The 25673-nt window shown below is 42.0% G+C and overlaps 1 protein-coding gene and 1 pseudogene across 8 annotated transcripts in view; one reads left to right on the plus strand and one right to left on the minus strand.

Annotated features, from left to right (window-relative positions):
* GHR (growth hormone receptor) overlaps positions 1–25673 on the minus strand; it is a 257534-nt gene that overhangs the window by 8676 nt on the left and 223185 nt on the right. For all 8 annotated transcript variants that reach the window (XM_073890948.1, XM_073890949.1, XM_073890947.1 and 5 more), the window contains 4 exons: positions 23730–23859; positions 16940–17112; positions 12316–12494; positions 3372–3537 (listed from right to left, as the gene is read on the minus strand). In XM_073890948.1, coding sequence (XP_073747049.1) covers positions 3372–3537; positions 12316–12494; positions 16940–17112; positions 23730–23859 — 648 coding nt within the window. The remainder of the gene's footprint in view (positions 1–3371; positions 3538–12315; positions 12495–16939; positions 17113–23729; positions 23860–25673) is intronic.
* Positions 4004–5412, plus strand: LOC112820252 (mitochondrial nicotinamide adenine dinucleotide transporter SLC25A51-like; annotated as a pseudogene).

Here is a 25673-nt window from a genome sequence, read left to right on the forward strand (position 1 = left end):
TCCTTCCTTCCTTCCTTCCTTCCTTCCTTCCTTCCTTCCTTCCTTCCTTCCCTCCCTCCCTCCCTCCTATCTATCTATCTATCTATCTATCTATCTATCTATCTATCTATCTATCTATCATCTATCTATCAATCTTACATATGGTAATAATTTTTTATCCTCCAGACTAAGGATCCATCAAAAGGATGAGGGCAGAGTTCTATTTTTGAATCATGACTGAAACTTCTTAGACATGCAGACATGTATTTTACAGCTGACAAAATACCCTTTGATAGAAAAAGATCACTACTGGGGCTCCCATCTTCTACTTGGTAGCAGAATTGGGGCAATCTGTTCATAAAACTTCAATTTCATTTCTTAAGACCAAGTGCCTACCAGCTGTCTGCAGTAGGTTCCCAGTGTTCTCCACTTTTGAACTGAAATATAGTTGATATACAGTGTTCTATTAGTTTCAAGTGTACAACATAGGGATTCAACAATTTTATACATTATTCAGTGCTCACCATGGACACCTGTAGTTACCACTTGTCACCAAGCAATGCTATTACAATATTATTGTCTATATTCCCTATGCTGTACTTTTCATCCCTGTGACTTACTTATTTTGTAACTGGAAGTCTGTACCTCTTACTCCCCTTCATCTATTTCACCTGACCTCCCACATGTCCTCCCCTCTGGCAACCATCGGTTTGTTTTCTGTATTTACGAGTCTGTTTCTGTTTTGCTTTGTTGTTCATTTATTTTGGTTTTTTAGATTACACATGTAAATGAAATCATAGGGTATTTGTCTTTCTCTGTGCTACTTATTTCACTTAGCATAATACCCTCTAGCTTCATCTATGTTTTTGTGAATGTGAGATTTCATTCTTATTATGGCTAATATTCCATAATGGATAAAGAAGATGTGATCTATCTATCTCCCATGCTCATTGCAGTATTATTTATAATAGCCAAGATATAGAAGCAGCCTAAATGTCCATCAGTAGGTGAATGGATAAAATTGGTGTTTTCTTTTTCTTTTTTAAAAGATTTTATTTTATTTATTTGAGAGAGAGAGCATGAGAGGGGGTGGGGTCAGAGAGAGAACCAGACTCCCCGCCAAGCAGGGAGTCCAATGCGGGACTCGATCCCTGGGATTTTGGGATCATGACCTGAGCCGAAGGCAGTCGCTTAACCAAGTGAGCAACCCAGGCGCCTTTTTTTTTTCTTTTTTAAGATTTTATTTATTTGAAACAGAGAGAGAGAGAGGGGAGGGGCAGAGGGAGAAGGAGAGGTGGACTCCCTGCTGATCAAGGACCTGGATGCAGGGCTCCATCCCAGGGCCCTGAGATCATGACCTGAGCTGAAGGCAGACGCTTCACCAACTGAGCCACCCAGGCGCCCCCAAATTGGTGTTTTCATTGGGTAAATACCCAGTAGTGGAGTTACTGGATTGTATGGTATTTCTATTTTTAACTCATTGGAGTTACTGGATTGTATGGTATTTCTATTTTTAACACTCCCCCCTTTTTTTTGAAGATTTTATTTATTTATTTGACAGAGAGAGACACAGCGAGAGAGGGAACACAAGCAGGGCGAGTGGGAGAGGGGCAGCAGGCCTCCCGCCGAGCAGGGAGCCCGATGTGGGACTCTATCCCAGGACCCTGGGATCATGACCTGAGCCGAAGGCAGACGCTTAACGACTGAGCCACGCAGGGGCCCCAACACTCCATGTTTTAATACTCTATTCTTAAGACTCCATACTGTTTTCCCAAGTCGCTGCTCCAATTTACCTTCCCACCAATAGTGCAGGAGGGTTCCCTTTACTCCACCTCTTCATCAGGGTTATCTGTTTTACACGAAAAGACAGGTGGAATTTACTTGAATGTTGCTTTATTAAAAGTAGGATTTTATGTTGTAATATTCCTTTGTTATATTTATTTTCTTATTCAGTTATTAAAATCCCCAAGGGAGATATGATGGATATTATAAAGAATTAGTGGAGGAGAGAATGCCATTTTGTATCTTGTGATATCTTTAAGTTTATATCAATACCATATTCAGGAACATAACAAAGCTAGAACTTAATTTTTTTTTTAAACATGGAAGGAAGAACCAGTTAAAAAATCTATGCTTAATTGAATTAAATGGCATCACAATCAGCTTCAAGGGTGTATGGCAAATGTAATTTTATTTTTTTACTTTTTATTTTATTAGTATTTTTTAAAGATTTTATTTGAGAGAGAGAGAGAGAGAGAGCACAAGCAGGGGGACAGGCAGAGGGAGAGGAAGAAGCAGACTCTACCGAGCAGGAAGCCCGACGAGGCGCTTGATCCCAGGACCCTGAGATTACGACCTGAGCCAAAGACTGACGCTTAACCGACGGAGCCACCTAAGCACCCCGCAAATGTACCTTTTAAATCAGAATTTCATTATATCAAATATTGTTTAAAAGAACAAGCCTGTTAACTAGAGCTTAGAAAAAATGGTGCTACAGGCATTTTCATTTAAGTGCTCTCTAGTATCATGGGTTCTACCTGTAGCATCATCAATGCAGAAATAGAAATTTAATTTCTCTATAGCTTGTGACTGTTTCATCAGCAAGCCTCAGCTCCTCATCCATAGCTCTGTAAACTTTCTGTGCTTCATTGCAGAGGCACCACAGCTAATACCCGTGTGGGAGTGATAACTTTATATACTTACTGTTCATTGTTAAGCAGACTTCTTTATTTCTGTCTCTAAAGTTCTAATTCTTTTATTCTGAATTCATAGATCTCATTTCTTTGAACTTGAATTATCTTTGTATTTTTCTTATATAGGATCTTCAAATATTCCATGTCATTCTGGCACATGACTAGCATGCTACTTATTAAGCCTGTCTCCAGGTAAAAGCCATATCTAACCTTTTTAAAGTCAATAAGCAGCTGCCATTGACTACCTATGCTGACACAATATTAGGCTTTCTCTTAGATGTTGCATATCCATCCATCCATATGGATCCAGTATTTCTTCACTGTGCATTTGAAAAGCATTTTTTTCTGACTATAAATGCAAAACAAACTCATTATAGAAATCTTTAGAAATACAGAAATGTATAAAGAAAAAATCATCTGAAATTCTGATATCCAGAGATAGCCCCCATTGATATCTTAATGCATCTTCCCCTCTCTAACTTACATCTACCCCTGGACATTTCCTGAATTGAATCATCACAGACTAAGTTCTCCTTCCACTTTTGTAATGAATAATATCTGTTAAAAAGAGTGAACTTGAGGTCTCTCACCCTGACATTTGATGCTAATGGATCATGATCTGAACAATACCCTGACAATGGAGGCAATGTATTACTCTATTAACAAAAGCCACGTTGGCTGCCATTTTAAATCTTTTACCTTCTTCACATGCAAATGGGCTCATTTGAGGAAGTGCTACATAGAGCACCTCACTGAACTCGCCATATTTTTCAGAATTTCGTTGTCTGGATCTCACACGCACTTCATATTCTTTATCCAGTCTCAACGAGTAAACTGGAACTGATCTTGACAATACAGGGTCCATCTTTCAAGACAAAATATAAAACTGATCAGTTAGTGAGACAACAACTCGAGGCAATAAACTATTAAGGTGTTTCTACATTTGTATTCAAAATGAATTTCTGTAAAGTAGATATTTTAAAAGGCACTTGGTGGGGGGGTGTTGGGTGTTGGTCACGGTCAGTGCCTGCGCGGCCACTGCTCACTCGCTCGCTCACTGGCCTGGGCGCTGCAGTGGCATGATCGAGCAGAAAGATGGCTGCCATTGGCTATTTGATTTTTCTTTCTGTGGCAAGACTGTCACGGAGCCTAGATATTTCAGGAAATCCAGTATCAAAATTGACTGCAGAAGAAAGAACCTAACTAACAGGCCAGTAACAATGGAAGAAATTGAGAAAGTTATCCAAAAATTACCATCCTCCCAAACACCAGGCCCAGTTGGTGTTACAGGTTAAAAATATCCTTCATGAAGAAAAAAGCTCTTAAGCCACATGGTGGATTCAGAAGCTCCTGGAAAGAGGCCTGCCCATCCTAACATCTTCAAAACAAGGTCTATCACCTCCTATTGCAAATGTTGGTGAAATGACGCATTATGTGTGCGGCTGCTGCGTGGCTTTCAGCAATGCGGCAATCCCATTTCCCACTCGGAAGGTGCTCTTTGGCAACAGCTGTCTGGAATCAAAACCCGGGATGTGGTGCTTCAGTTGAGGAGAGATGGTTTCAAAACTTGTACAGTGGGATCCTGCCCCCACTGATGCAGAAGACAACTACACTGGCACTTAGGTTTGGCCTGTACGAGGACTTAATCTTGCCTTCTTTGACAGCACATCAGTACCCCATGAGTTTGCGATCCGCAGTGTGGCCAGATTCCTTGCAGGGACAGCAGAAGCAATTTTCACTCCACTTGAAGACATTGCTTCAAGACCACAAGCATCATGACAAATTTACAAACACTTACCAGGCTTTCAAGGCACTCAGATGCCATGGAGTGAGAGAGTATTATCAAGGCTTGGTGCCTGTTCTTGTCTGTAATGGATTCAGCAATGTCTTTTCTTTGGCCTTCGAGGTCCCATTAAGGAGCATTTGCCTACTGCAACGACTCACAGTACTCATTTACACAATGATTCTATCTGTGGAGGTCTGTTGGGTGCCTTGTTGGGAATCTTGTTTTCCCAGTTAATGTTGTGAAAACTCATCTGTAATCTCAAATTGGTGGGGAATTTCAGTCATTTCCCAAGGTTTTCCAGAAAATCTGGCTAGAGTGGGACAGGAAGCTGACAAAACTTTTCAGAGGTGCTCACCTGAATTACCATTGGTCTCTCATCTCTTGGGGCATAATCAATGCAATTTATGAGTTCTCGTTAAAGATTATATGAAAGAAACCATCAGTTAAGTGCCATTTATTAACTGAATAGACCCAAGAAGAATGCAGTTTGGCCATGTTCCTAAATGGCCAAAAATACAAGTTGGTGTCATAAGTTCAGGGCACAATGAATTATGGGCAAAGCCCTTTTCTTGAAGCACCAACAAATTCAGAATAAAAGGTTCTAATAGGGAAAAAATAAAACGCACTGGAAAAGTTTGCTACTTAAAGGAAAATCAAGGCAAATAACTTTGTAAAGAAAGTCTGCTACATGGATCACAGTACTCAAAGTTATTTTGGTATAAACCCAAGATATAATAGACTTGTTTAAAGAAATGCAGCTATGTGTTTGTACTAGGCTGTCAGATATTCTATACAATCAAAGCATAATAGAATGATTTTTTTAATTTAATTTTATTATGTTATGTTAATCACCATACATTCCACCATTAGTTTTTGATGTAGTGTTCCATAATTCATTGTTTGTGTATAACACCCACTGCTCCATTCAGTACGTGCCCTCCTTAATACCCATCACCAGGCTAACCCATCCCCCCACCCCCCTCCCCTCTAGAACCCTCTGTTTGTTTGTCAGAGTCCATAGTCTCTCATGGTTGGTCTCCCCCTCCGATTTCTCCCCCTTCATTCTTCCCTTCCTACTATCTTTTTTTTAACATATAATGTATTATTTGTTTCAGAGGTACAGGTCTGTGATTCAACAGTCTTACACAATTCACAGCACTCATCATAGCACATACCCTCCCCAATGTCTATCACCCAGCTACCCCATCCCTCCCACCCCCCACCACTCCAGCAACCCTCAGTTTCCTGAGATTAAGAATTCCTCATATCAGTGAGATCATATGATACATGTTTTTCTCTGATTGACTTATTTCGCTCAGCATAATACCCTCTGGTTGGGTGGAGCTATAAAGAGAATTACGGATACGTTGCCTACCCTTTGGGATATTATAGTTTTGTATGAAGACATAAGAACAGAAAAAAACCCCATATTTCCACACCAAAACAAATCATAGTCAAATATACACACACACATGCACAGTTTGTTCTTTGGAAATTCTGGGTAGTCATTCATAAGATCACAGAGTTGGAAAGGGTCCTAGAAAAACCGTAATTGTCTAAATTATTCTATTAGAAGCAACTACATACCTATTCAGCATATTCTAGAGGGCTTAAAGTTACCTCAAATGGTTTCCTATTCAAAATTTGCAAAAAAAAAAAAAATGTCACTAGAGTCATTGGTAATAAAAATCAAGGTCCCACAACCCTTAAGGTCAGGATATTCTTTTACCTTCCAGGGGAAGGGTAGTATGGCTATTAGACATAGGGCTATGAAAGAGGTAGGCCCAACTAATGATAGTGTTTTCCTTCAAGTCAAATACTCAAAGCAGGTATTCAATATGGGTTTTTCATATGCTTTCAGATAGAACACCTTGCTCCTATTTACAGAAAACTAGGAACACTTATATTTTCAACAGCATGGAGTTTTCACATTAAAAGATTCTCATAATTTGTTTTATTAAGTCAGAGGCTGGGCCTGCAGCTTCTAAAATAAATTTCCTTTCACCTTAGTTTCTACTCACAAGGTTCCTATTTTTTCCCATGTGTATATGGGATGGTTAGTTTGTATCTTTTTACTGAAGCTTCTTTTTTTTAAGATTTATTTATTTATTTTAGAGAGAGTGTGTGTGTGCGTGTGCACGCGTGAGCGTGCGTGTGCATGCATGAGCTCACGTGGGGTGGGGAGTGAGGGGCAGAGGGAGAGAGAGAGAAACCCAAACAGACTCTGTGCTGAGCATGGAGCCTGATGCAGGGCTTGATCTCACAACCCTGAGATCATGACCTGAGCTGAAACCAAGAGTCACTGCATAACCGACTGCGCCACCCAAGCGCCCCTGAAGCTTCTTAATATATAATATATTTGCATGCCTAAAATGCTTTTTTAAAGGCAAGATTCTGAATTTTAAACTTATCTTATTGGTTTCTTTAAAACGTGTGTGTCCAGTTTTGAAGCCCTAATTTCTGTATTGTAACCAATATTATTTCATTACAGATTTCACTAATGACAAAACCAAAAAGAGGCCCTCAGTGATTTGATCTCTGGCCCCCTCTTTATCTCTCCTTAACCCTCCAAAGCAGCCAGCCAAACCCGATTTCATTTACATGGCTCCTACCACCTGCACTGAGCCCTGCCACCTGCCTTGGAGGGAATGCCTATTCTCAGCCAATCCTCAGTGCAAGGATTGTTGATATTCTAAGATGTCATTCCTGGCACTTTTTCCTACTCCATCCTGACAGATAGTCACATCTTAGATTACTTTTTATACTTATATTACACTGCTCCAATTTCTATATTACACCGCAAATTCCCTGGAGCAAACAATGCCTTCCTTATTTTTGCATTTCCAAAGCCCACCACAATACTGGGTACAGAGTGGGTGCTCAGGAGATAGCCCATACAAGATGGATAATTCTTTGTCACTCATTACTTCTTTAAAAAACATTAAATCCTTAACCTGATTTAGCAGGTAAATAGTTTAAACAACTACATCATCATTAGTATCACTTTTATATTCAAGATGTATTTAATTTAAAAGAAGACACCGTAATACAAAAGTCCACATTGTCAATCGTAACCTGGATTCCGGATACACGCAACAAACACTAGATTTTCCCCCTCTATTTACGAACCTCACTTGTTTTTAAGCTTATGGCAATTGTGCTCATAACCAATTAGATTGTGAATCTCTTCAGCAGAGGTCAAGTCTTGCAGATAAACTCTTGGTATTCGTGACAACTCTGTCTGAGACCCTTGTAAGAAATGCCATGAAGATGTAACTTCACTTACACAAGTTAAATGAAGTAAAAGTTAACTGACCCCTTTGGACTATCTAATGAGATTTAGCAGAGATGCAATCAAAAGTGTGACAAAGCCAAGCTGGGATGCACACCTGAGTGGTCAATTGACTAAGTCCCATGCTCCCATGTAGCTGGCTCCGGGTACGAGCTTCGTATCTGTGCATCAGCTGAAATACAGCTAGATCACTGGACTTTCAGGGTTGAAACTATGAATAGTAAATCTATGAATGCTAACATTTGGATTCACATCTTTGCTTTTCCTGGATAGTCAAACTTTTTGTTTCAGGACTCCTTTTTACCCTTCAAAATTACTGAGAAGCCTAAAGATTTTGGTTTATTTGGGTTACGCTTATCCCTATTTACCATTTAGAAACTGAAACAGAAATTTTTTAAGTTTTAAAATTAAAATATTAATTTTTAAAAAATTATTGTATTCTCCAAAACAACATATAATTTTGTGAGAAGAGGGACACTGTTTTACATTTTTACATTTTGGCAAGTCTCTTTAAAGGCTGGCTTCATACAACATAGCTGTATTTTTACATCTGCTTCTGTATTTTTTTTTTCTAACAAAAGGTCTCACATATTTATTACTGAGCCAACCTACTGTGGCAGAAGCATAGTAACAGAAAAATAATTTCCCTGATAAAACATGCGTATTCTTCAGGTAGTAGTGATGTTTACAGAGTAATAGGATAGGAACACCTGCCTTCATGCCCAATAAATATGTGTACCATCTCACGTGCGATCCCTTAGAGACACAGCTTGGTTCTTCTCCAATGCTTCCTCCTGGAGTTGTACCCGACTTTACCAATTTCCATCCAAATCCACTAGGGAATGGGATGGTTCTGCTTTTGTTTCTTGGCCAGGAATCACTTGATCCTGAAGGTCTTGTGAGAAGACATAGGGAGGAGTAGTCAACCACACACACCATGATGGCGGAGAATAGGAGACACATCTACTTCTGTATTAAATCTTTTGTGTTGTTTTGGTTGAAGTGCATTGAATAGAATCTGGTCTCACACAGATATAGTGAAGGAAGGGTGTGATATTTTAATAGCCTTTTCAGAAAATTGTGGATATTCTTCTTTTTTTAAAAAAAGATTTTATTTTGAAGTAATCATACTCAATGTGGGGGCTCGAACTTATAACCCTAAGATCAAGAGTCACATCCTCTGCTGACTGAGCCAGCCAGGCACCCATGTGGATAGTTTTCAACACTAATACCAAAACTCCACAAGTGGTAGTTTTTTTAAGTTTCTAAGAAATGTTAATTTTGGCAAAGTGCCCCTTGGCACATCTTACCCTATAGTATTAAATATGATTGCCTACAGAAAAATTCAGTCCTGGGGATAGTTCAGAATAATTGTGACTTTCTGTTGGATAAAGAAAGTAGGAAAATATTTGCTTATAGACATGTCTATATAGATAGACATCTCAGAAATCTTATTTAATAAAGAAATCTATGAATTTTGCAAATATCACTCTGCTCCATGGAAAGTGGTTCAGAGTGGGGAAGCAGTGGTAACAGAGACATTGCATAGGAGGCTGTTGAGGTGATCCAGAGAAGACACAATAATGACACCAGTCCATGATATAATTCAGAGCATGAATCAGTAGGAATTGGCGATTATTCGGAGCTAAGGAGTAAGGAGAGTAAGATACTGAGAGATGTCAGGACAATATTCTGGATTAAATTTGAACAGCTGTATGGACATGTCATTTACTGAGAGGGGAAGACTAGGGAGGTAGGAGGAGGTTTGAACATGTGGCTTTTTTGAGAGCCCCTGAGGCATCCCAGTGGATATGTCCAAGTGTGGAATGTAGAAATGAGGTTAGGGTGGAACCGCTGTGCTAAGCACCTTCAGGTGTTGACACTGATCTGGTCTTTTCTATTTTTCAACTAGCTTCCACCAAATGGAATTTTTTTTAATACTCACAACCACCATGTAAAACAGAGAGTGAGCCTGACCAGTTTTACAGTTCGATGAAACACTCTCAGTGATAAAAAGGAATGTTACACTCAGCAGTAGGAATCTCATATGCATTATGAGGAGTGAAGGAAGCCAGAGTCAAAGATTACTTATTATATCATTCCATTCCAATGACTTCCTGGGAAAGGCAAAACTACAGAGATGAGCAGATCAGTGGTTGCCAAGGGTTCAGATTTGGGAGAGGATGAAGGTTATGATAAGTTGTTCTCTATCCTGATTGTGGTGGTAGCTACCAAGCTTTATGGATCTGTCAAGACTCACAGAATCATACAAGTAAAAAGTGGATTTAAGTGTGTGCATATTTTTGAATGTTTATGAAAAGAATTTTAAGCGAGGGAGTGTGTTTTAGAATGATCACTCTGGCTCCAGAGCCAAGAATGGATCAGATGCATCAAACACCAGAGGCCTAAGACCTTTTTTGGGAGATGGATTAATACAGTCAGGACTACAGATCGAACTAGCATGTAAGCATGGTAGTTACTTAAGGTTAGTTGCAATGTGGAATCTGAAACTGTATCAGTGAATCTTTCATATCTTGCTACATTAAAATACACCTTTCCACCTAGCACTTTGAATGGATCATTTCCCCATGCATGATTTTGGTTACATCATGTATTAGTCATTTGGAAAATATTGGCTCATTGAGTTATGCAAATTTTCTAAATGTTCACACATTTTATTATACAATATAAAAAAATCACTTTAGCTAATATCACCATCGATCTGGTCAGGAAAGTCTTCAAAGACTGGGAAAGCTCTCAAGCTCACTGCTGCAGATCAGATGCAAGTTTTCCAAAACTCGAATTTTCCTTTGAAAGTTCAAGTTTCATTGGTAACAATTACTGTCGACCGTTTTTCTTGGACTGATAAGCCCAATTCATTCGTTTTCAAGAAATGTTTGCCAACTCTGTGCCAACTTCACTATGAATAACCACCTATTCAGATTATCGGTTGTTCTTTCAAGCGAAAAGGTGTTCCGTGCAAAAAAGCAGCTGGTGCAGCGAGCAACTCGGCCATTTGCGTGCCTCATTAAGACAACCATCGGCAGCTCAGTACCCGCAGAAGTGCGTTAGGTGTCCTCAACATGTCACCCAGGATATTAAATGTGTCACCCAGGATATTAAAAAGCTATGTCATCAAAGTTTGAGATTTAATAAAATTAATAAAATGTGCAGCTTCATCAAGACAATCCTTATGTGAGGCTGGCTTTCTCCCCATTACTGTAAGCGCAGGGGTTGGTGAGCGCGCAGGGGGTTGGCGAGCGCACACGGTGGTGGCGAGCGCGGTGATGGTCAGCGCGGTTTGGAACGACCGCCTTGACTGTGCTCAGCTGGCAGCAGTATTCCCACCATCGCTACAGCTCTCAACCCGGTGAAAAAGGGAAATAACCTTTCAGTTTTAGTAGGAAAACAGTCTTGACCTTGTGGACTCCCTGAAAGGGTCTCAGGGACCCTCAGGGCTCGCCCACGTTCACACTCTGAGGACTGCTCCCTGGGGCTCCTGGCACGGTGCCTTGTGCACGGTAGTTATTTCAGTATCTGGTTGCTGAATACATGTTTGACTGAAACTTGAGTTTAGAAAGTCTTCTTTGACTCAGCCACCAACCGGGCTTTTTTACACCAAGTTAACGGAACAGATATCTAAATTAAAATGATGCTGAAAACAGCACCTCAAAGCCCAGTATTTAACTGTTCACAGCTGCTCCAAACTTAACTTTAATGACAAAATTGGCTTCTTTTTCAGCAGATCCCTGAACGGACAAGGCCTGGTGTCTCAAAATTCTGGGAGTGAATCTGCCAGGCCACAGGGAACGACCTGCTGACAGGCCAGAAACCACTTGGCTTGGCCAGGGCTACGACTCTGTGGTTAGACTGATTTAGAATTAGTTATACTGGGAGCAGCAAGATAATCCTGTTTTTCTCCTTGTTGTGCGCCATGTGGAACTTATCTAAGTGCCTAGTTCCCATATATTTCTCAAGGATGTAAGGAGTTCAGAGGTCAACCACCGTGCTACTCGCCTACATAAAAACCTCTTAACTCGATTCTTCCCTGAGGTATGTAACAAAACATCCTTCTGCAACCTCTAGGGGACAAACTCCCTTCCCCTGTTTCCCTCCTGGAGTCACTTTTGAACTTACTTTAATGGGGGTCTTGTAAATACTAGCAACTAAAATCATGGGAGAATATGTAGCCATAGCTCACTGTTGACCTTGACCATGACTCTTCCCATGTTTAGCCACATCCCCAAAAATAGCTTAAGTAGCTAGAGTATACAACTTTGTTCAAAAGTTAAACAGGACACTGAGGATGACTGGGGAGATAGTTTTCCTTTCCTTCCTTAGGCTTCCATAGAAGCTCCATGTAAGCATCTGCTGTTGGACAGAATTCCAAGATGGTATTTTACTGATTATGTCTGTTTTTCTCAAATAAGAAAATATGGAGTCTATAGCATGAGCATGTAGAATTAGGTCAAAAGGAAATCTAATTGTAAATGAGAGAGGTGTTGTTGATATAAAAAGAAGAAAAGGCAAAGCCTTTTAAAGTGTGATATGTAATGATATCTTACCATTTTCCACTGGGACTCATTTACTTCTTTGTATTGCAGTTCATACTCCAGGACTATCCATCCCTTCTGAACATCTGCATTCGGTGGTGGTTCCCATCTCACTTGGATATCGGCATGAATGCCCGTTAAACTGATGTTCAGTAAAGTCCAGTTGAGGCCGACGGGTGGATCTGGTTGCACTGTGCATTTTGACAGAGAGTTAGTGCCCAGACAGGTACAGCTCGATTTAATGGAGTGTTTTTTTTTTTTCTGAAGAGATCAATTACTTTATGCATTTTTATTATTCATACCCTGAATTCTTCCAATATTCTCATTATACTCTCATTGTATAAGAGTGTTATTTTTTTTTTTTACTTGAGTGTGATCGGTTTTTAACTTTGAAGAAAACCCCTACAAAAAATTCCTTTTCAAGTTTAAAATCTGATCTAAAATTTTTCTTGAGGACCTGCCATGTCTTACATTTCCTTTAGCCCTGATAGGATTAATGCTTTGGGATTTTGGCAACGGAATTCATTGTAACTCGAAACTGAAGAACAGAGTCACAAAGACCTAGAGTATTTAAACATGTGACTGTTTTGGAGCTAGGGACAGAGAAATCTTTTTTATTCCAAATTGTTTATTACCTAGGGCAAGGATCTTGTCTTATTAATTTCTGTATTGCTATTAGAACAATCCTTCCAAACCCTTAGCTAATGCTCCTTAGCTTGTTGTCTTCCTAGCCACATGTGATGATTTTTTCAGACATAAGAAAGAAGGCATTTTACTCTTCTCTCAAATGGTAATGAGTCAGGGTTTTCTGTCTCTTAACTACATATGAACAATCTGAAATAGTGTTTTGCTTGGTTTCTATTGACATACTGTACATTCTCTGGTAAATCAGCTGTATTCTGAAGCTTATCAGAACTGCAAAGACTACAATTTCCCAAAGACCGATGAAGAGAAATATGGATTCCCAAGCTAGGAACTATATCTAAATTTACATTCTAGATAGTTCCTGATAAATTATTCCTCTTTGGGTCTCAGTACTGAGGTTTTCAAAAGTCACTTGTAGATACAGAGTAAGATTTACTTTCTTTTCTACTCCTTGTAGAAGGTCACCTAGAGTGTTGCAAAGTCTAGATCCCTAGGGTTGGCCAGAGAATTACCTCCAGATATAAGTGTGAGGAGCTCTAACTGGCTGTTAAAATCTGGTGGCCAAAAGGGGAAGCTCTTGCATTCAACTGTGAAGGAACATGATATTGACTCCTGTAGAGTGGACACAACTTTAAAAAAACAGGGAATCCAAATATGACTAATAAGGACCACATTTTGGAAATTAAATTGGAGGGATCTGCAAAATAGCTGAGCTGCATATGGCTACAATCAGGGCAGTAATGCTTCGCCCTTCTGGGGATTTGTTGGGGACTGAGGAATTCTGATAACTTAAGTTTAACCCTTGAAGAGGCGAAAATATTAAAAATGTTTTTGGTGGAAAAATTTCAACTTATTACTCATGTTTCATCTTAAAAACTCCCCTTTCTACTTTAAATAGAAGCTATGGAACATGGTCCTTTCTGAGAGGGCTCGTACCACTGTTATAAGCATCATAATAAGCTCCCCCTTCCCTCTGTATATCCTGCCATGTGCTGTATCCCACAGTTCCTCTGAGATGTTGCAAAAGCACTTGAGCCCGAGTACATTCCCGGGCAGCCCCTGGTCCCCTCCCCGGAATGTGGTCCTCTGTCACTTTCCTTCTCTCTGCTAATGGTCGCTCCATTCCTCCAGGTGCTCAAGATGAAATGAGTGAGCTCTTCCTTGACACATCTTTTTCTCACCACCCCCACATTCTGTCAGCTGTACTTTCAAGATGGTCCCGGATTCTAACCACTGCTCACCACCAGCACCTCCACAACCCAGGCCTGCCATGACACTTTTTTGCCCATATTGCTGCATTAGCCTCCGAAGTGGTCTCCTCCTGGGGTCTCTGTCGTCCTTCAGTCTATTCTCAATACACTTGTCACAGTGGTTATTTTCACATTAAAATTAGAACACATCACTCATTTCAAACCCTCCAAAGCCTTCCTTTTTCACTCCAGGTGAAAGCCAAAGTCGTCCAATGGCTTCAAGGGTGCTGTAACTTTGCCTCACGGATCCCTCAGATGTGGCCTCTCACATGCCCCCTGCTGGCTCTGTGCCAGCCCCTCTCCCCACCACACGCTGTTCCTCAAGTGAGCAAGGGCATGCTCCCACCACAGGAGCTTTACCCTTGCTGTGCCCTCTTGTTGAAGGGCCCTTGCCTCAGATGGACACGTTGTTCTCTCAGTTTTTTCTTTACTCAGCAAAGCCAGCTCTGATGACTATTAAAACTGCAAACTCTCCTGCACTCCTTGTCCTCCCTGTGTCGTTTTTCCCCAGAGTATTGTCTCTCTCCACCCTCACTGGGATAAAAACCCACGAGGGCAGACATTTTCTGCTCCTGGCACCTAGAAATGTACCTGGCCCAAGGAAGGGACTCAATAAATACTTGCTGAATGCATGAACAAACAACAAATGTCTAATAATACAGTGCTTTAAACCCAAAGATGAGCCCTGTGAGGTAGCAGCAGAATACTCACACAATGCGTGAGGAAGCTGAAGGCCTGTGGTTGTCTTCTTAAGATCTGTTAGGCTCACCTCATTCCTTGCGGTCTCCCCCTCCCAGCTCCCGCCCTCCCTGCTGTGGTTGTAACTGCCTGTCATCATCTTTTGCCTTAATTGTCACAAAGATTATCACCAAGTCCTCTAACCTCTCTATCTCTAGTCTGTGTTACTCCAGTCTACCCTCTACACTGCAGCAGGATGGATTTCCCTGAGACATTGGTAACACAACAGGTGGCACTGGATAACTTTGAGATTAAGAGTGTGGACTCTGGAGCTATGCTGCCTAGGTTCAAATCTCAGTTCTGCCTGCTAGCTGTTCGACCTTGAGTTAGCCTTTAAATGCTCTGAGCCTCAATGTCATCATCGGTGAAATGGGGATTATAATAGAACCTCTCTCACATGGTTATTATAGCTGACGCATAGGTAGGGGCTTTGTAAGTGTTAGCTATTATTATCCGCAGGTCATTTCCCTTCTTAAACATCCTCAAATGCACCTCTTGGCAGTAAGATAAAGTCTAAATTCCTTTGTGGGGTACACAAGACCACTTACAATTTCTCTGGCTGATCAGTCAGGCCTGCCTAACTGCTCCCGAGTCCTTCACTATTCTGTGCCATTTGTCACTTTCGGAACTTAGTAGTTGTTGGAAGACACAGTCTATCTGGTATACCTGGCAACTCCCACCAATGCTTTAAGGAGTAACTGAACTGCCATCATGTCTGGGCAGCCCTTCTTCATCCCTCGGGCCCAGCCAATCATTGTACCTTTGGCCACTACCTTGGCTTACTATGTCCTCCATACACCTCAAGTCCAGCACCTAAGACACAGTACTGCAATCATTTAACACACCTGCCTCCCCTACTTGACCAGATCTTCCTCATTCTGCAGCTACCACACTTAGCACAGCATCCAGGGCATGGCAGGTCCTCCGTGAAAGTCAGCCATGGAAATGAGTGGGGCTAGCTACTGGCAGGGACAGTGTTAGAACATGGGTCTTGACCTGATAATTCTTACTCCTACCCATTCAGCCACTCAACAGCTACGTCTATTGACATTGGGGCATACACTGAATAGTCTCTTCAAGTTATGCAGTTGGGTTCTCTTTTCTGCTTGTTCTTCTCCCTGACAGGCTATCAGATTTATTTGTTTCTGCCTGCAGCTTCTAGCCACATTCTCTTAGCCTCTTCCAGTCTGCTGGTGCCTGGGAAACCACACACGAGCACATAAGGACAGCACGTCTCAGAGAAACTCCAAGCAATTTCTGTAACAGATGAGCTTTTGTGGATAGATTCTGAGGCACCAACGTCAGCTGCTCAAAGTCCTTCTTTGATTCTTTACATTTTGCTGTTTACACTATTATAGAATAAACATAAATATTCCAATTACAGTTGTTTGTTTTGTTTTGTTTCACTTCCCCTTGTGTCCACACGATGGACAAGGGATAATCTGTCTAGATCTTTCATTTAGCTCAATGAGCTCTGATTATCTCCAGTGTTTGTCTTGAGATCCTATAAACATGTCTTTAAACCGATTTTGGGCTGTGTTATAAACATAAAATTCCAGAATTATTATGCTTTGTGATAAAGAAAATCTAGGCTTTTATTACAGTGATTGTAAGGATCAAAGGTCAACATATTTCAGATCTGAATGTAATAATCATATTGAAAAATTAGGAAAGAAGGAATCCTAGAAGCCCATTGCGTTTGTCTCTTGTGGTACCCAAGAACACAATCCAGCTTGAAAGACCTCCTCAAAGAAAAGATTCTGCAAGACTCCCATTCTTTTCTTGACAACATTTACCGCAGGTTGTTTTATGTTAGAGCCAACTTCCATTCTTCCTGCCTTCTCCCTCTTGTTCACTAGCTGAGCTCATGCCCTATAAAGTAGACCTCCATTCACCTAGATTATAATGACAGAGTCTTCCTACTTGAATACACCTGGACACTGAGGTTTCCCTGCTTATTTAATCTAAAGCCATGTCAAATAAAACACAAACCTGTGATTTACCTATTTCCTCAACAGAGAAACACTTTTGATCCACCGTACCACCATTGCTGGTTAGCTTGATACAGTAGGGTATCCAAATGGAGGTATAAGATGAATTAAAGTAACAGCTGTTTTCTCCAGCAGAGACATAATCAGGGCATTCTTTCCATTCTTGAGTCCATTCTTGAGTGCTCCTGAAATGGAGGGTAAAAAAGGAGGAATTGTTCCAAAAATCATGCCATGGTTTAAGTCAAAGTGAGGTGCCTGATAGTCAGATTCAATAAGCTGGAACACAAATATTTTACAAGCAAGTATTTTAGCAGCATCACTTCCAAGAAGTATCACATCTGTGGACTCATCCACAGTGTCTGCAGACTGATAGGAGGCCGTTGGTACTTGTACAACAGCAAAAGCATCTGTGCATTGACTACATATGATGTGCCAGCTCCTAAATTAAGTAATTTGTGGGTAGGCACTTTATTATCCACATTTTACAGATGAGGGTTCCAAGGCTTAGGGAGGTTTAGAATGTTCCTTTATTAAAACACTACAGAAGGCCAACTCCCAAACTATAAATTGGGCCAATTCCCAAAGAACAGTGACTCTTTGGACCCGGATGTCTCCCCATCTCATGGTTGGGGAGGCACACCGACGGCATTCTTCAGGCTGAGTGACACGGAGATTTGGGGGGCCTCGAGGTGGAAAGTTGGCTACCACCCTACTCTGAACCACTGTACCCTGTGTCCATCTCCCCAAGGCTGTCTTAGGCTTGGGGGAGTCTTCCTGAGGTCTTGAATTCCTTCCCATATTCCTGTTTATTTTCTTCCTTAATTACATGAAGAGCCATGAGAACATTGTAAACATGCTGGACCTTCAGGTGACATTTATGAAACATGCGGATCCTAGGCTTTTTCTCCCCACCCTTAGAAGAGACAAAAGGTCATGAACTCAGAAATTAAAAATTGTTTCCAAACCCAGAAAGCAATTTTTTCTATTTTGTAAGTAGAATGAACACTTCATTATAATATAAAAAAATGGGCTGAATTGAATCAATGTGTTTGCCTATCTGTTCCTTTCTTTTGTTTTCTCTACAAAAAACAAGCTCATATTTTCCTACATCTTGGCTCAGCTAAAAACAAACAACCAACCAAAACAAGTCATGGAGGAAAGACAGACACATGGAGAATACTGAAGAAATCAGAGAAGCCACATATCCATATTCACATTCCGCCATGCAGTTTATTCACCTCTACCCCACTCTACAGAGAGCATCATGTACCCTGATGACTTAAAACATTGGCAGGGTGTGAGCTGAATGGAGAAGAGATGCCAGGAAGTTTACTGGGGAAGGAAGCAGAGTTTAGGGAAAGGGAAATCCCTGGTCAGCTGCCATGGGGGCCTGAACAAAAATGCAGAGCAAGCAAGGACTGCTCCTACTCAAGGCCACCCCTGCAAGAACGAGCGAACGTGTGCTAGAATGTGACACAGGCCTCCCAAGTCCCATCCCTCTGACTGACTGAATGAGTCCGGCAAACCATCTTTGGCTGCCTACTATATACGTCCTATAGAGGCATTCCAGCTGCCACTAGCCCTGTGTGGATATAATGATTAATACGATGGTGTTCCTACCTTCAGGCTAGAAGGAGACTCAGAAATTACCATCTGAGTACTTTTTTTTTTTTTTGGTATCCTGTAGTCATTCCATTCATATTTAATAAGCACTGATTATATATAAAACACTGCGCTGGACATTATGCAGGATGCACGTGTGTCTAAGTAATGACTCTTGCCTCAGAGGAAGGATTAAAAAACTGTATTACAAAGCAGTGTGGGTTTGTGCTCACAAATAGTGCTCATTAGGCTCCCTAAAAGTTCAGAAGAGGGAATGATTGCTCTGGCTGTTCACGGAAGGCTTCAAGGTAGAGGTGGTGTTTCTTGCAATCTTGAAGGATGGGTAAAAGTTTAATACGTGGCAATAGGGAAAGGAAGGAGGGAACTGAGTGGTCAAAGGTACTGAGCTATGCAAGCATGGGCATGAGTATGGTGAGGGGAAGAGAGGGCAATGGAATAAATGGGAAAACTTCTCAAATTAGAATTGCTACTTGGGTGGAATACTTCATTGTTTGCTTATTATTCATCAGGTATCAGCTGAGAAGGTGGTTTATAAGTCAAGGAGACATAAAACCAGGTGGTCTGTGGCTGAGTGGGAAGAAGGTAGGAATGACCTTGTATAGGCTGAGGTGCTTGCGGCTGGCAGGCCAGAGAGGAGAGGTCTGTAAGCGTCCCTCTCAGGGACGGATGCTGGGTAGCAGTGAGCGACCAGGACACCACAGGCTATAGGGAAGGAAGGGATGAGCTGAGAGACAACGCACGCTTCCTTCTTTACAGCTGTTTCTCAGGCTGGCCTCTTTGGCACTGGGAGGAAACTTGTGTAGTATGAGGGGGTCCTTGAGATAGTTGCTCATCAGCTGTTGGAAAGAACTTGGGATTAAGATGGCCAGTGAACTGTAGCTTAAATTCTGGTTGAGATTTTTTTCAAAAGTTGCATACCCTTGGATGAGAGGGAGATTCATCCCTGATGGGAAATGTGAGTGGTGTGTGTGTGGGTGTGTGTATTTATGTATGTGTATATATGTGTACGTGTGTGTAAATGTGTAGGGGTGTGTGTGTATGTTTAGAGTAGCAGGAAAAGGATTAAGAATTACAGAGAGGTGGGTCATTGACCTGCAGTTTGGTTTATTTTATCTTGACTTTCAAACGAAGTAAGAGTATGTTCAAGAGAATGGTTTAGCAAGATTGCCCAGAGAAATGAGGCTCTTATATAATAAGACAGATAAAAAAAATATACTTAGCATAGTTGATAGTATAAAAGTTAGTATTAAAATGTAAGGATGTAGTACAGTGCTGCACAGGTCTGGATTTGTAATAGGCAGTTTAGCTCTGTGTGTTTTATGGTTTCTCAACTTTGACATGTCCTCATGGGGGCTGTATGAAAAACCTTGTTTAGATTATCCCAAATCCATTAGTTCCACAGAGCAAACAACTTAAAGCACTTATCTTAAGCACAGGAACAGTTAGTTCAAAACACAACTCCCAGAGCCCTCCCCCTCATTAACCGAAGTTGAATTTTATTTTAAATAAATATTTAAAACTTATTTTTAAACTCTTAAATTTAGCCAAAAAAACAAATGGACTTGCAAAACAGGGACTCTGGCCCGTTTTCCCTGGGCTGAACTTCTACACAGGCGACCAAAGCCAGTTTCTGGAAACTACTTTCTCCTTGTCGTACCCCGAAGAGTTAAATGCATGAGGTTTGCTCCTAGTCTATCTTGTGAAACGGAAGGAAGGCTGTACAATGGGACTACTGGTAAAAATCAGAATAAAGAGCAGAAGAAATACTTTCTATCCAAATGCTTTTCCATCTAGCAACTGGAAGAAAAATCCTAAAAATAAAACATCATTTACGTTCCAAGGACCACAGTTTTCATTACATACAGATCATGTGTTTTAGGCTTAAAATTCAATCTTTTCTCTAGAAAAAAGGGAAAAGCAACGGTGCCCTTTCTCCCTTCTCATCTCCTCCAGAACCTTGCATGGAAAATACACTTTACTTTAATAGGCCAGGATCATTTGTTGAGGGGAGTGAGTGTGGGGGATGGCAGAAGTGGGGGGGTAGAGTCTTTGGGATTGAGCCTTCACAAGCCCACTTTCTTCAACAATAAGGCATCTGTGGGCAAGGAGCTGAGAGCAGAGCATCTCCAACAGGCCGCCCCAGAGCCTCCTACTGTGGTGCCTGCGATTTGCATTCAAGCTGCCCCCCTGGCCGCCACGCATTTGGCTGCCTCTGGGCCCCTCCAGTGGATAGCCTGACGTGGTTAGGCTCCTTTGTGCTTTAGTTACCAAGAGCCAGGCCGGTAAAACGGAAAGCCCAGTGCGTGGGTCCCTTCCCCGAGCCTTCCTATCTCCCCTGTTCCAGTTCTGGATGAAATCCTGTCCCAGCTTCGTGTGTCCGGGAAGAGGGGTCACGATTCTATGGTTCCAGGAGTTGCCTGGGACCTGAATTCTGGGAAACAATGATGGGAATCAGAAAGCACATCTGTATGGTCCTCTTTGTGCCAGGGGCCAGTGCGAAGGCTAACACATTTGTGTACTCACTGGTGCGGTCTGGGCCTGACATCCTAGACCCTTGGATTCTACGCTTCCTAGATAAACCGGGCTGGAGGCTTATGCTACTTTGGCTAGATATTCAAAATAATTATATTTTTGTAGGGAAAACACAAAATACTGATTTTGCAAGTTGGGGTTGGCTTTAATCATGAGGTTGTGCTTGGGCATTTGGAGATGTGACAGTGTTTTCCCCTGGGATCCCAAACCCCACTAGGGCAACAGTTAATGACATCCTTCCAAATATGTTGAGGTTTGCCCTCCACCTGGTCACACTTTCTGTGGCATCTCCATTAGCAAGGGGCCAGGCTTTGGACTGGGGGTGGGTGCTCAGACGCCTAGCGTGCACAGAGGAGGCGTGGAGGCAAAGGCATGTGACCCAGATGGGAGAAAGTAAGGAACAAATATATATTTGTGAGGGTTTTATACCTTTGGATTTATCTTTTTGCTCAAGTTCAGATTTGGTGAATATTAGGTAATATTAGGTATTACCATTAGGTAATATTAGGTAATAACCCATTTCCATAAAGCGGGCCCGACTATGCCCTCTCTCTCTTCAGTTTAGTTCCTTGTGCCTGCACAAATAACTTACTTTGTTCTCACTGAGCCGGCTCTCTGTACCTCCGAAATCTCTCTCCCTTTAACAGTCAATCCAATGGATACTCCAAAGTGTTACCAAACATATAAGCTTCCTGTCCAAATGTACTTCCACAGAGCAGCATAGCCTCTTCACCCCTACCTCTCTGTAGTGCTAGCCCTGAGAGAAAAAAAGTGCCTTGGGTGCCAAGCCATGTCATATCTGTGTGCCCTCTGGGGCACATCCAGGAAACCTCCCTAACCCCTGGGAAGTGGGTAAGGCCAGTATGGGTTGCCACCTCAAACTATTTACTTGTATACTGAGTACCCAGTTTTGCACTAACAACGGCCTTAGAACAAACCAATAATCGGTAGCTGGAAAGAATCAGAAGTCATTTTTGTAGCCCAGGAATTGGCTTTCTGTATCATTATGATTTTAAATTATCACCATATTACCAACAGTAACAGCACCTACCATTTGTTGATTACCTATGCTGTGCCACGCGCGGGGCTAAGTGCTTTTCATGTATTATCGACCCAAACACTCACAAGAAGGCATGAGACAAGACTTGCCATCTCTGGTTTCGTAAATGAGTTGTGAACAGACTACTCTGCATGGCATTACTCAGCGAGTGCCAGAGTCAGGCTGAGATGAGCCCATGTCTTTGGCTGCTCCCTGCATGTTCCCTCCCTTCCCCTGCTCCTCTGTGGCGTAGATGGCATCAGCCTTGGACCCATGAACGCTCCCACCCTGGGAGAAAGGGTCCCGGCTACCCTTGAATCTTGGCTTAGGCTTCCCTGGAGGTTGGTGGAAAAGTGGAAATGATAAAGTGTTAGAACCTAAAACTTAGAAAAGGCAAAAAGGCACAACATAAGAGTAAACAGAAATGGAAATAATTCCAGGTGAGGGGTCAGAAAGAAACTAGTTGGATGGTGATTATATTGAGAGATCTTCATTTCACTCTTCCTCTGTTATTTTAGAAGACCATCGGTCAAAATGGAATAGAAAAGTACTACAATTCCTTACTGAGTATAACTAATCTAATAGGGACATAGTCTATTTTCTACTTAGACACTAAGCTGAGTCTTTTAAAACATACACGTCTTCTCAAAGCCCACCACAGATGAAGTCAAATTCAAGGCCCAGCCATGGCCAACAAGGCTTGGCGCAGTCGGGCTCTGGCCAACTCTCTGACCTCTCCTCATGTCACATCCCCATGTTTCACCTTGTGCCATCCATGCGGGCCTCCTGCTTTCCTCAAACAGATCAGCCTCAGGGCCTTTGCACTTGTAATTTCCTCTCCTGCACAGTTTCCCCCCCAGATATTCATGTGGGCCTCTCTCACTTCACTTCTGTCTCTGCTATAACACACCACGTCAGCAAGGCCCACTGTGAGCCGCTCATCTAAAGTATCACCCAAGCTCCCTACACACACACATATGCACACACACTCATGCACCCTTATCCACACCTTCACATACTCGCTCTCTCATATACACGTACACATTCATATCCTTGTGCACATCCACACACCTGCTTCCACACATTCTCGTATGCACACATTCACCACTCACTCTCTCACACACTCCCACATTTGCACACACTTCACACACACTCCTGCATATGCACACTTGCACCCACCCTCTCACCCACTCACACATATCCTCACTCATATACACACACTCACCCTCAAACACTCTCATGCACACGCATGTACTCATTCACAGTGTGGACACTTTGTATCCTCTTTCTGGCTTCTACTTTTCTTAACAACCCTTTTACTAGCTGACATTTATTTATTTTACTTATTTTTTGTTGTCTGCCTTCCCCTGTTGGAAATGAAGCTCCACGAGGCCAGCGTCCTTACCTGTTTTGTAATCGGCACTGTATCCCCAGTGCCTTAAATAGCATCAAACACATAGTAAGGGCTTAATTAATTTTTTTTGAATAAATGTATACATTTAAGTCATCAAAAAAAAATGCTTTCCATGTCCACCACTGCATGCAACTCAGTATACTTTCATCCGAAAATCCATGGAGGGAAAAGTCAGAAAGGCATAAAGCCTGCACCTTCTAATATAGAACAGCTGTACTGATCCTGGGTTCTTCAAACCGTGATGAACCCCATCTGTCCAGTGGCATGAAAAAGTCTCTAGTTCAGGTGAACGGCACTTGGTGAACTTAGGCTTCCCAGAAGAATCTGCAGAATAAACAGAAAAGGCAAAGCATGAAATCAGGAAGGTCAGGTATGGTCCTAATAAAACTCGTATGTAAAGTGGTAAAGAAGAACCATTTCCTCCAGAGACACCGTTTTCCTGGGTCACAGTTTAGGAGCTCGTTGTAATGCTAGTTATTTCTCTGTCAGCTCTCGATTCCAGGGACACTGTTCTGTCTTCATGTCAAACATTATTTTTAGGGCCTGTTTAAGAAACCAGAACTAGAGGTAGGGTTTCTTTGGAAGATGATCCCAGGAACAGGAAGTGAGGGGCCAGGGAGAGTGGAAAGGGGAGGGAGGACAGCTAATAACGTGTGTTGTCCAGTGGGTTCCCACAGTGGCCGGCCAGGGCCCACCTCCACAGAGGCCTCTTGGAGAAGCTGTAGAGTGTGGGGTGTGTCCTAGAGAAGGAGGGGAGGCTGCGGTGTTTATCCCCCAACCCCTGCCCTCCACTGCTTGAGGGCTGCCCTGGAGGTGTTCATGCCCATGAACTTCTAGGGCACACCCGCACATGGGCTGAAGATCCTGCCTGGCTTGGGAGAAGCCTGGACAGGCTCCCGAAGCGGACGTGGCAGTGTGCACGATGGCGGCCGTGCACCACAGGTGCATGCACTCGCATCAGGTGGGACAAACGGATGTGACCTGGGACCGCAGCATCCACTACAGGGCATTTCCTCTTTTTATAGATTTTTTTTTTAAATAAAAAGCCACTTATGTTTGCATTCTTTAAAAAGACTCAGCCTGTACATTCATGAGGTAGATGGTGACTAAAAAACTTCTGTATTCTTATGTGTCAACTCAAATTTGAGAAGTGGTGATTGCCTCCTATGTGTTAGGATATTAGCCCAAATGCCTCTGCATCTATGAAATCTGCAGCAGACAAATCTGAGGCAAAACTGATTTTTTGTATATCAATTCTCATTGTTCTCTGAGCTCCATGGCCATTTTGGAGACGGCCAAGTTTCTTTTTTTCCCCTCCTTATACGATTAGTCTTCCATTAGATTGTAAACTTAATATATTTGTTCTCTGATCTAAAGCTCCCATCCCTGGGCAATAGGGAGCCTCTCAATTTTAAAGGAGCCTTATGAATACTTTAAAACATAATTTAAAAATAAATAGCATGCAACCAAACACATAAAAATCCCTGATTCCAAGTTCCGCGTTCATATTTGGTGTTCTGAACCAAAACACATCTCTTTTTCCCTTTGTCAGCAAAATCATAATGAATGGGATGTTATAAACCTTCTAAATGAATCCATCATTCAGCCATCCATTCAACAAATACGAAACATCTACTTTGTGCCAGGCCCTCTTCCAAGAGTACAGCAGGAAACAAAACTGCTAACATTCTGGTCCTTGTGGAGTTTCCTTTTCAGTGGGGGCTGGGGAGGGGGGAAATCCCATGATGTAGAAAGCTGAGCAGGGTGAGAAGATAAGGGGCTGGGAAATGGAGACCCCATCCTCCTTTCACTGATACCCATATGAATGCAGTGAAGAAGCTCAGGCTGGGGAAATGTGTCCTCATTTTAGAACATCTGCTGCCCCAAAGAGTCTGGCCACAAGCAAATGAATCTTCAGGAAATCCTGAGTCGCAGATAGGGCCTTTGCCCTGATAACACATGTTGGGGGTGGTAGAATGTCTTTCTTAATGAAGTTCCATGGTCATATGGTTCTAAGAGATATTCTTTTTTCCTGTATTAACTAAGAGATTGACAAGAGTTTCAGGGCATGGATAGGATCTGCTTGGTACCAAGGGCAGATGCTCAGCCCTCTCTAGGTGGTCAGCACCTACGAACCT

Source organism: Callorhinus ursinus, unplaced genomic scaffold, assembly GCF_003265705.2.
Source record: "Callorhinus ursinus isolate GAN/ISIS: 27379988/994484 unplaced genomic scaffold, GSC_fseal_2.0 scaffold3, whole genome shotgun sequence".
In the NCBI taxonomy this organism is placed as follows: domain Eukaryota; kingdom Metazoa; phylum Chordata; class Mammalia; order Carnivora; family Otariidae; genus Callorhinus; species Callorhinus ursinus.